At 40.5% G+C, this 9,802-nt stretch overlaps 1 protein-coding gene across 1 annotated transcript; it reads right to left on the reverse strand.

The window, feature by feature from the left end:
- Positions 1–1,805: 1,805 nt before the first annotated feature.
- Positions 1,806–9,506, reverse strand: LOC119744750 (AP-3 complex subunit sigma-1-like). Its single transcript, XM_038220851.1, has 6 exons — positions 9,331–9,506; positions 8,372–8,463; positions 6,785–6,896; positions 5,805–5,876; positions 5,059–5,166; positions 1,806–2,372 (listed from the first exon to the last, which is right to left on the reverse strand). The coding sequence occupies exons 1-6, from the start codon at positions 9,397–9,399 to the stop codon at positions 2,262–2,264; spliced, it is 564 nt and encodes a 187-aa protein (XP_038076779.1). The 5' UTR covers positions 9,400–9,506; the 3' UTR covers positions 1,806–2,261.
- Positions 9,507–9,802: the final 296 nt, after the last annotated feature.

Here is a 9,802-nt window from a genome sequence, read left to right on the forward strand (position 1 = left end):
AGTTTACCACCATGACCACTGGGGTGTACTAAAACACAATCTGCGGAATTACTTTCCTGATAATGGAATGAATACTTACATAGGCAATCTATAGCTAGAATCTACATGTTCATATGGACTCTTAATTTATTTTATAAAATTCTAAGGGTAAACAATAGCCTGTGGAGTATGACCATCATGACCCATAGTCATGTGCAGATATAGGCAGCAGTGCACAACATTATGAAGTGATCACAAAGCTTCATATTCTGTTCGTACACAGAGTTTTTAGACAAATTCCAAATTTCCACTGGTAGGGAAGGGGGGAGGGGGAGCTTTACACTTTTTTTGGCGAGGATTCAAAACAACAGGTTACTTGAAATCTCACAATGGTTTACTACTTATAACTTCCCTCGATGATCAATGGAACATTCTATTTTCGACAGCTTCACCCAAGAGCGTTCCATAGACCTTGGCTCTATGGAACGCTCTTTGGGTTTTACTGCACCACTCAAAGCAGTCAATATTTGTCTACCACAGTGGCGCACCCAGGATTTGGATGGGGGGGGGGGGGGCTCAATTTTTTTCCAAAAAATGTTGCCCCAAATTTTTGGCCGCAGAAAAAAATAGGATTTTTTTTCAGGGGTGGACTATTTTGACGTTGGTGGTGCCACTTACACCCCTATTATATTTCTCAAAAATAGGCCACAGACATATCACCAAGGTAAACTCATGGGACAAAAAAAAATTACCAAAAAAAACATGACAAGCTCTTGGGGGGCGGGCTCCGGACTCCCGAGACACCCACCCCCCCCCCCCCCCCCCCCCCCCCCCCCCCCCCCCCCTGGGTGCGCCACTAATCTACCATGCACTTTAAGCTATCAAAATGTGACTTTATGAACAAAAGTACTCAAATATGCTCATTTTTATATACTTCTGGAGTTCAGAAAGGTCACATGGGTTTTTACATTATCAAGTTAGTTCTGATGTATCCATGGAATGTGACTTAAGATGAAATTCCGGGGTTTGGGATTAAAAAAGATTTCCAAAATTTTATTTATTTAGAAGAGCCTGGGACTGTATCTCCTTATTATATTAACCTTTGGCATGTATAGGAAAGTCCAAACTAGGATTTCTGAGGCAGCCAAGACAAACGATACACGCACATCACAATCTTGACAAATAATCACAAAGAATGTCCATTATCGTATTATAATCACACAAAAAAATACATCTACATGTACGGTACCGGTAGCTCTAGAACATCCGAGATTTCACAGAATGTATGAAACCTTACATTTACCTATAAACAACCCAACTGAAGGAAAGAGAAAAAATTGAAATGAATGGCCAATTTTAATTTTATGTTTTTTACACAATGACAATACAAAACTTTGTTTTCAATGAGCATTATTCTTCAAACATATCAAATGATGTGACCTGTGAAACCCTTCACATGGTGGATATATTAATTTTTGAAAATCTCCTGTAGTTAAGACCATTCAAAACACCTCAAAATCTGGGTGCTGGCAAATTGGAGAAAAACAAATGCTGGACCTTTTAAAATCCTCTATTTCACCTTTCAAAACCCTTTTAGTCAGGCAAACTTAAAATGTTTTGAAAGGTCTGATAATTCTATTTGCCAACTGTACTGGGCAATGAGCTCATGTTTGAACAACCTTCTCTGAGTTGTCTCGGCCTTCTGGTACAAAAAAGTTCAAAATTGGTAAAAAGGCCACAAACTTTTTTGTTGTGTTTCTGGTAACCCAACCGACCCATTAATTTTGGATGTACATGTATGTAGTTTTTTTTTGGCAGGGTATAATATGTTATTTTTGGAAGTGAAAGAAAATCCTGACTACGATCGTGGAATACTTGTCAGTATGCAATAAAGTATGCTGCAAAGTATTCATTCTTAACCAGCTGGACTCCAATATGTACATGTATAACTATGCACTGTGTACATATTTATACATATGTACCAAAACAGTAAAAAAAAAAAACTACCCACTGACCCCCCCTTTTTTTTTAAAAATATTTCCAGAAACACAATTTTATTATTTTTGGCCTCATGTAAAGTGTGTTCATATCCATCGCATACATGTATTGACAAAGTTCTCTCTTTTCTAAATCATTGGAATGTGACAGTCATTCTGGCAGATAAACAAAGGGAAGAGCCATGCTATAACTGGGGCTACAGAAAGATCTTTAGACGCTCTACATACACTAATGATTGCTGCAGCATCGTTCCTAACCTCGTGTCTGCTTTTGTTTGACTGTGACTACTTGAAAGACGGCAAGTTGGGCAGGTTGATGTTTGGGGTGGGGATGGTGGGGAGGTTCATGTTCTTGACGGCTGCTGCTGCCCTGGCTGGCGCTGCGGAGAGACCGGCCTATTGAGAAGAAACAGAAACAGTAACTTGAATGATCCCTTAACCCAACCCCCTAGGCTCTTGCACTAGAAAGTATACCAAACCTAACAAATTTCAACAGCTGCATACAGGTCTGTAAGCACTGGTACCAAAACTGCCAAACTCCAACAGGCCTTGTACGGGGAACAGTACTAAACCTGCCAAACTCCAACTGTTGGAGTATGATTGACTTGGTATGGATGGGCCTATGCATTGTCGAGTGATTGGATAGGGATGGTACCAAACCTAACAAAATAAAGCAATATGTACATGCACATTTGACCACAAGCTGTGCTGAGGACTGTGGGTGAGCATACCCACGAAGAAATGCCAGTGAACTCCAACATGTTCACAAATCTCATGCCCTTCTGCCCCGAACCTCACAAAATTCAACAGGGTCTCCCTGGGCCTTTGGTACCCAGTCAATCAAAGTCCAACACCAACTGGCCAGTGTTTGGTACCAACCCTGCCAAAATCAAGCAAAACCCGCTGTTGGAGCTTGATGGGCTCAGGGTTGTTAGGGTTAAATAAGATGAAACTTTCAATATATACTACTGGCTTCGTGCACAAGTACTCCCTCAATGGTTGCAAAGGGGGACACCACTGGGACGGCCATTTGAAGGCATTGGGTTTGTGTACATTCAGAATAAAGTCAAGCCCTCTTATATTACATAAATCCCGAAGACAGCAACACAAAGAGGGAACAATAGATTCTTTGTTTGTCCTCGTACGTATAACTTTTGTTGAAAACAATCCTCAAAGTGTGTGCTTCGTCTATGGGACAGTGTAGGGACACAGGGAAACACACTGCCTTGCCCTCAAACATAACGGTAAAATAATAATTATAATAATAATACTTTGGGAGGATAATCATCCTTATTATATAACCGACATACAGATCCTTGTCATTTGATTGGCGGAACTCGCATCACGTGTCATTCGTTATTACTGCCATTCACGCCGGGGCTCAAAAAGTACCATCCACCCATGGGAAATGGGAAATACTATTGAACAGTTAGGATCAGTCTTGTTCCATGACGCGGTATTTGTGTGCAAATGCATGCTGGTGTGCGCATTCAGCGTTGCGCGTAGCGCGTATTGTTCCAAAGAGCCAGCGCTACAGCGTTGGGTTCAAACATTTTCGTGAAGTTTGGAAGTGAGTGGTTTGGGGTGGTTTCGAAGAGAGAAATACATTTTTCACCAATTTCGTATTGAAATAATAGTTCAAATATATCAAATGACAAGGATCTATATGTCAGTTATATAAAACAAATATTGAGTGGCTTTAAATTGCGAAATGAGAGGAATATTATCGCTTGGTAAAATCTGGACTTTTCCAGTTCACTCGGCTTCGCCTCGTGAAATGGAAAAGTCCAGATTTTACCTTGCAATAATATTCCTCCCATTCCACGCTGATCCACTCAATATTTGTACACTAGCAGCTGATAAGCTGAATTGCTAAGGACGCGGCTATAACGTGGTGGAGCCGCTGGCTTGTAAAGGCTCCTCTGGCAGCCAGCCGCATCAACCCATATATGACCACGGAGCACAGCCTGAGATTGAAAGTGTTTGATTTTTCAAGAGGGAAACAAAGGGCCCGAAGAAAAACCCTCGTGGCACAGGAGAGAACCAACGCACAACTCTATTCATGTATGGCATGTATGGTCCGTGGACGGGATTCGAACCAGGGCCACAGTGGTGAGAGGCAGGCGCTTTACGCACAAGCCACCCATGCCACCAAAAATATACGACCATGGCTGAGCGTACATGGCACCTTAAAGGGAATATACATCATTTGCTTTTGCTGTAATTTTCAGAAATGGATGGAATTGGGGTGTTGGAAATATATAGCAAATATAGTTACACTGACTTTTTTGAGGTTTTGGGTTCAAAAATGCTACAAAAACCAAGAAAAACAATCATTTTCCTGTAGTCTGGTTCCCTGACTCCATTTAAGAAGAATCAGAGCAGTTTACATACATTGGGGAATTGTAAGGTCAGGGAACCAGTCTAGCTGGCTTGTACTTGTTCATAGGTGTGTAATCAATTGCAAACAAGTGCGATGGTCAATTGGGGCCAGTATTTGGAAAAAAAGTTTTTTCCAACGCTGATCGGCCGATCAGCGTTGGAAATTGATACAAAAATACCACTTTTCTTGAAAATGACAGTATACCAGGTGCAATGATTTTACAGGATGCTTTACACTGTCATTCACTAACAGTCCAGCAAGGTATTACAAAATGATTTGGTAGTTTTATTATTTGATGTTTGCAAATGTTGTATTTTCCCTTTAAGTGAGTGAATATGCATGCAGTGTCCCTCCCACTGGGGCTTTTAAAAGTGGTCATAAGGCTTCATCTACTATTTGAACACAGAGTGACATTCCACATTTAAAAGTACACGTTTAAAATTCACTAGACGTGCAACTGGGAAGTCACACACAAAAAAAGGAAATTCAAATCTATCCAAGACTTTGTACAGTGTTTTTATATTTCTAATGGCACATTGGAAGTAAAAAAAAAGAGGAAATCAGCTGCTCTGAGGAAAAGCTGCATGCCTAAATTTACATGTAAAGGGGGCTTGAATAACAAACACAACTGATTTTTATTTTTGAAAAATCAAGCTGTTCATGTAAATCCTCATAACAGTGAACCAATCCAAAACCCACCTCTTGTTTCTCAAGTTTATTCTGTTCTTCTATCCTCGTCATGATTTCTGTCATGTTGGTTTCCAGAACCATGCCGCCCATCACAAGCTCTGACAAGATATTGTGCACCTACATGTAGGCCAAGAATTCAGATGTTCAATGTAAACCCAAAACAACCCAAAATACTGGATGCTGAAAGGCATATAGGATCATTCGCATTTATCCCAAAAGTAACGCACCAAATTATTATCAAAAAGCTTACATGGATCTATAGATCGTAGTAGTACTAACTAAACAACTACACATATTATTTGTGGGGGGGGGGGGGGGACTGGGGGGGGGGGGGCTTATACCATCTTCCAAAATAGGGGACGCTTTTCAAAACCGGCCATTGTGCAAACTACGCATTATGTGCCCATTTTCAGGGCGCATTGTAAGGGTTTGGGGGCTGGTTTTCATATCCCTCGTTCATATCAGGACTCTCTATATCATTTTGGGAAATGGTTACTGAAAACTTACTGAAAACAAATTATCCGAAATTTTAGGGCAAGTTTTGTTTTCATCTGGAGGGGGCACATTTATGTCCGCAAGATAGAGGGGCACTTGGGTAAAACTGGGGGGGGGGGGCATAAAAGACAAGAGTGCAAGTATATTAACATGAACATAATGATATCTGCAACACATATTAAAGGTCTATCATTTTTTCCCCCCAAACTACATGTAAATGCAGTTGATGCAATGCAAATCAGTGAAATAGAATATGTTACCTTATCTACATGGAATATGAGGTCCAACTCGCAGACATTCTCAAAACACTTGTCAAGTGTTTCAACAAAAACCTGCAACATTATACACAAAACAAAATGATTATAATTTTAAGTTATCTGTGAAATAGTGAAATATTCATTCGATTATTAAAACTTCGAACACTTCTGTAAATCAAATATTCAGAAAATGTTATCTAGTTGAATAAAAAGTACGAAAAAAAACAACTTGATAATTGTTTTGCCTTGTTCATTGCTGGCTACCAACAGTAATTATTTTAGTTAGAACTTATTATTTAATTGGGGCATGTGTGGCCTAGTGGTTAGGATTCGTCAGAGGGTCAGGGGTTTGAAGCCAGCTGCTGTGTCCTTGGGCAAGCCACTTCACCCCCACTTGCTTCTCTCCACCCAGGAGTGTAAGTGGGTACCAGCATTAGCTGGGGAGTAACCTGCGATGGACGAGCATCTCATCCAGGGGCAACAGAAATATTCCTAGTCGTTTCATGCCACTGAAACCGGAGATAAATGCTGGACTGATTGGCCACATTGGCTTGTAACAAGACTTTATTTTTACATGTTATTATTTAAAGGTAATATGCAACATTTGCAAACATCAAAAAACAAGACTACCAAGTATGAAACACGTTACTTGACTGTAAGTGAATAATAGCCTCAAGCATCATGTGAAATCATGGCACCCCCATGGTGTGCTGTCATTTTAAAGAAAATTTGACTTTTCGTATCAATTTCCAAGGATGGTCGGCTGACCATCGTTGGAAAATAAAGTAACTTTTTTCCCCTAATACTGCCCCAATTTACCAAATTTGGTTAGTCAACAATTTCTTTGAAATCGGTTACACGTCCGTGAACGGGTGCAAGCCAGCTTGTCTGGTTCCCTAACCTGACAATTACCCCACGTTTATAAATTGCTCTGAAACAATATTGTCCACGCTATAACTTGCTCTAGTCTGGATAACACTTACCTGTATTAAATCTAAAATGCCTAGTTCACTCTCTGACGAATCCACACAAAAGACAAAGTACAGAGTAGCATAGTGTCTATAAACAAGCTTAAAATCAGAACCGCCAATCAATCTGAAAAAAAGCGAGGAAAATCTTGTTTTATACCTAAAAAGAAATGATCTGACACAGTTGTTTTTCCACATCACCAATGTACATGCAAGAACACTTTAACCCTAAGCCTACTAATGCAACAGAAAGCAACAACGGCAAAGAGTTGTTGCATACTGTTGCATTTAGCAGGCAACTCAAGTCCCTGCGCTCTGTTGCATCTTGTTGCATTTAGCAGGGTAACTTTTCATAGTCATGGTGCCAAGGCGTTACAAGAGTATACACTGTTGCAGTTTGTTGCATTTAGCAGGGTAAGGCCAAAACAAATAATAACTCGGTCTCTGGTCAGCGCGCGCGTCGATTTTAATCATGCGTATCAATCTTTTTTTTTTCCAAAATGTTCCGCGGTAGCTCCAACTCAATTTTTCAAAGAGCACCAAGGAATGGGAAATTGCACCGTGACCAAAGCAAATGATCGAGAGCACCAAGGCAAATTATGGAGGACACCAATGTACATGAGGACACCAAAAAAGCAAAATAGCAGTCCTAGTACCCCACCTTGTCTGTACAATCCAAGCTTGAAGAAAAAAACCCAAAAAGCCACACACAAAAAAAAAAGCCGCGTCGCCGCGTCAATTCCGGAACTTTGGTCTGACCAGAGACAGAATATTTTTTGTTTTGGCCTAACTGCTTGGTACCAAGGTTGGTGTGCACTGGGTTCACTGCACAATGCAACAGAATCCACTCTTGCAGTTTGTTGCATTTAGCAGGGTTTTTATTTGAGTTGCGTTGGATATTGTAATGTAAGTTACATTTAGCATGGTACCTGAAGAATACCCGATGGGGGATAAGGGTTAAAGGGCACTTGTAGTGTAATTCTTTTAATGCAATCCCTGAAAATGCACCTTTGCGTCATATTTAACTTTATTTTCAGTGTTCATTTTGCCCTTTTAAAGGGTACTCTTGGCCCTTTTTTTGGTTTTATACTAATGCAAATTTTCATATGTTTTTCATATTCACGTCCAAGAAAGTGTCATTTTGGGCGGAATTCTCAAGTGTTACAGTCAATTCAGCACCAAAAGATGCCAGAATTTGGGATATTTTGCCGTTCTAAATGTTCTGCTTTTGGGTGATTTGTTTGTTGTTTCAGTACATGACAGTGTTTAAGCCAATGAGCGAAGTATTCTCACAAAACGTTTTCGATGAGCAAGTTTTTGTAAATCAAAATTTGAACAGAAAACCCATAAACTGAACAGTGTCTTCCTGATATGACATCGCAGCAACACTGCCCTCAGTTGTCCAGGAAACTTTTAAATGTTTGAAGAAGTGCACTTTTCAATAAAATTAACCGAAAAGGGGTGTCAAATAGTTTTCATACATTTAAAGAAGTACATGTACGTTTAGGAAGTTGCACAAAATGTGTTCCTAAAAAAAATTCTTTTAATGGACCCTTTAATAATTAACTCCTTAAATTTACAGTACGAAAGTGTGATACTTACGTTCCCCCTTCTAAGAAATTGCACACATTGTCATCCCTTTTGGAAACCAAATGGAATGTCTCTCTGATGATCTGTTGCTGCATATCTTCATTCTAAATAAGAGGGTAAAAAAATGTAAAAATGTAAATTCACAAATGTGATCCAAATGTGTTGCACACAGCACCTTACCTGACTTGGCGTATTGCGTGTGCACATGATCATATTTGCTCACTAGACTCGCTATTTTATTTTGTCTGCGCAATGCCAAATGAACAAAACAAACTTAACTAACAATAACATCATTGCAAATATAGGGCCTATGAACCCAGCGGCAGTGAATTAGGTTAAACGGTTTTCAAACGGGGGGGGGGGGGGGGGGGGGGAGACCTTTCTATACTTTATCTCTTGACATACTCACGTATCTTGTGCGGAACTAACATAGGTGGATTCTGTCGGTTTTTAGGCCAAAATGATGAAAAATATGCCCTTTCCGCATTGAGCCAACCTGACACTTGAAACGTGCACGCATTATGATCGAGCGATGATTTTCGGTTCGCTCGGAGCGCGTCGCGGGGGGTACGGTACATGCACTTGTACGCATGCACATACTATCATTTCGCTTGTACCGTACACCCCGCGGCGCGCTCCAAGCGAACCGAAAATCATCGCTCGATCATATGCGTGCACGTTTCAAGTGTCAGGTTGGCTCAGTGCGGAAAGGGCATATTTTTCATCATTTTGGCCTAAAAACCGACAGAATCCACCTATAGTTCCGCACAAGATACGTGAGTATGTCAAGAGATAAAGTACGGAGTATAGGGGCAAACTGTGCAGCGGTTCTGTGTGAAATGGCTGCATTTTGATGGGCGTTTTTGTACTTTATTAGTGTTTTGTGCTGCAGGCAATTTTGCGGGCTTCTTGATCTATGAGGCTCCGCTCACGCGGAGTCATAGTTCTAGGAGTAACATAATAATACTCACAAAATGGGTGTAGAATTTCGACAGTCTTGGTTTCCCATGGTTGTTGAAAACTAAAATTGCTTTAATCATCTCGATGGAAACTTTCACTGTTGATTTCGGTCAGAATTTCCGATTTTTACCTTAAAACAAAGGGACTCAAAATCGTGTACTATACTACTACCGTAGTGTACTATTGTTGTATATATCGTACATGTAATTGCATTGCCCGTCATGCCCGTCACCAGCCTAGACAATTGACGTCTTTCACATGTAAATAAAGTCAATGGGGACCGTGAGGCGAAAACTAGACCAATTTTTTTCCGGCTATTGAGGGCGTTGTGATTTTAGGACTTTTCATCAAGGGCTCTCAAAAGAGGGCGCGCTATCGGTAACGCATCGGGTTGCAAAGCGGTAAATAAACTTCCATAGACCCCAATGGTAAATGCTGCACACTTCAGAAATTCGGGAAAAATACTCACAACTCTCCAAGGTA

The sequence above is a fragment of the Patiria miniata genome, unplaced genomic scaffold, assembly GCF_015706575.1.
Source record: "Patiria miniata isolate m_02_andy unplaced genomic scaffold, ASM1570657v1 HiC_scaffold_7, whole genome shotgun sequence".
Lineage (NCBI taxonomy): Eukaryota > Metazoa > Echinodermata > Asteroidea > Valvatida > Asterinidae > Patiria > Patiria miniata.

Bases quoted from the DNA above. Each gene is read 5' to 3' on its own strand.
- LOC119744750 (XM_038220851.1), bottom strand. From the start codon at position 9,399: ATGATTAAAGCAATTTTAGTTTTCAACAACCATGGGAAACCAAGACTG. The intron at 8,464-9,330 runs GTGAGTATTATT...CCTCTTATTTAG, and splicing joins CGAAATTCTACACCCATTTT to AATGAAGATATGCAGCAACA. The intron at 2,373-5,058 runs GTGGGTTTTGGA...TCTTCTCAATAG, and splicing joins ATAAACTTGAGAAACAAGAG to GCCGGTCTCTCCGCAGCGCC.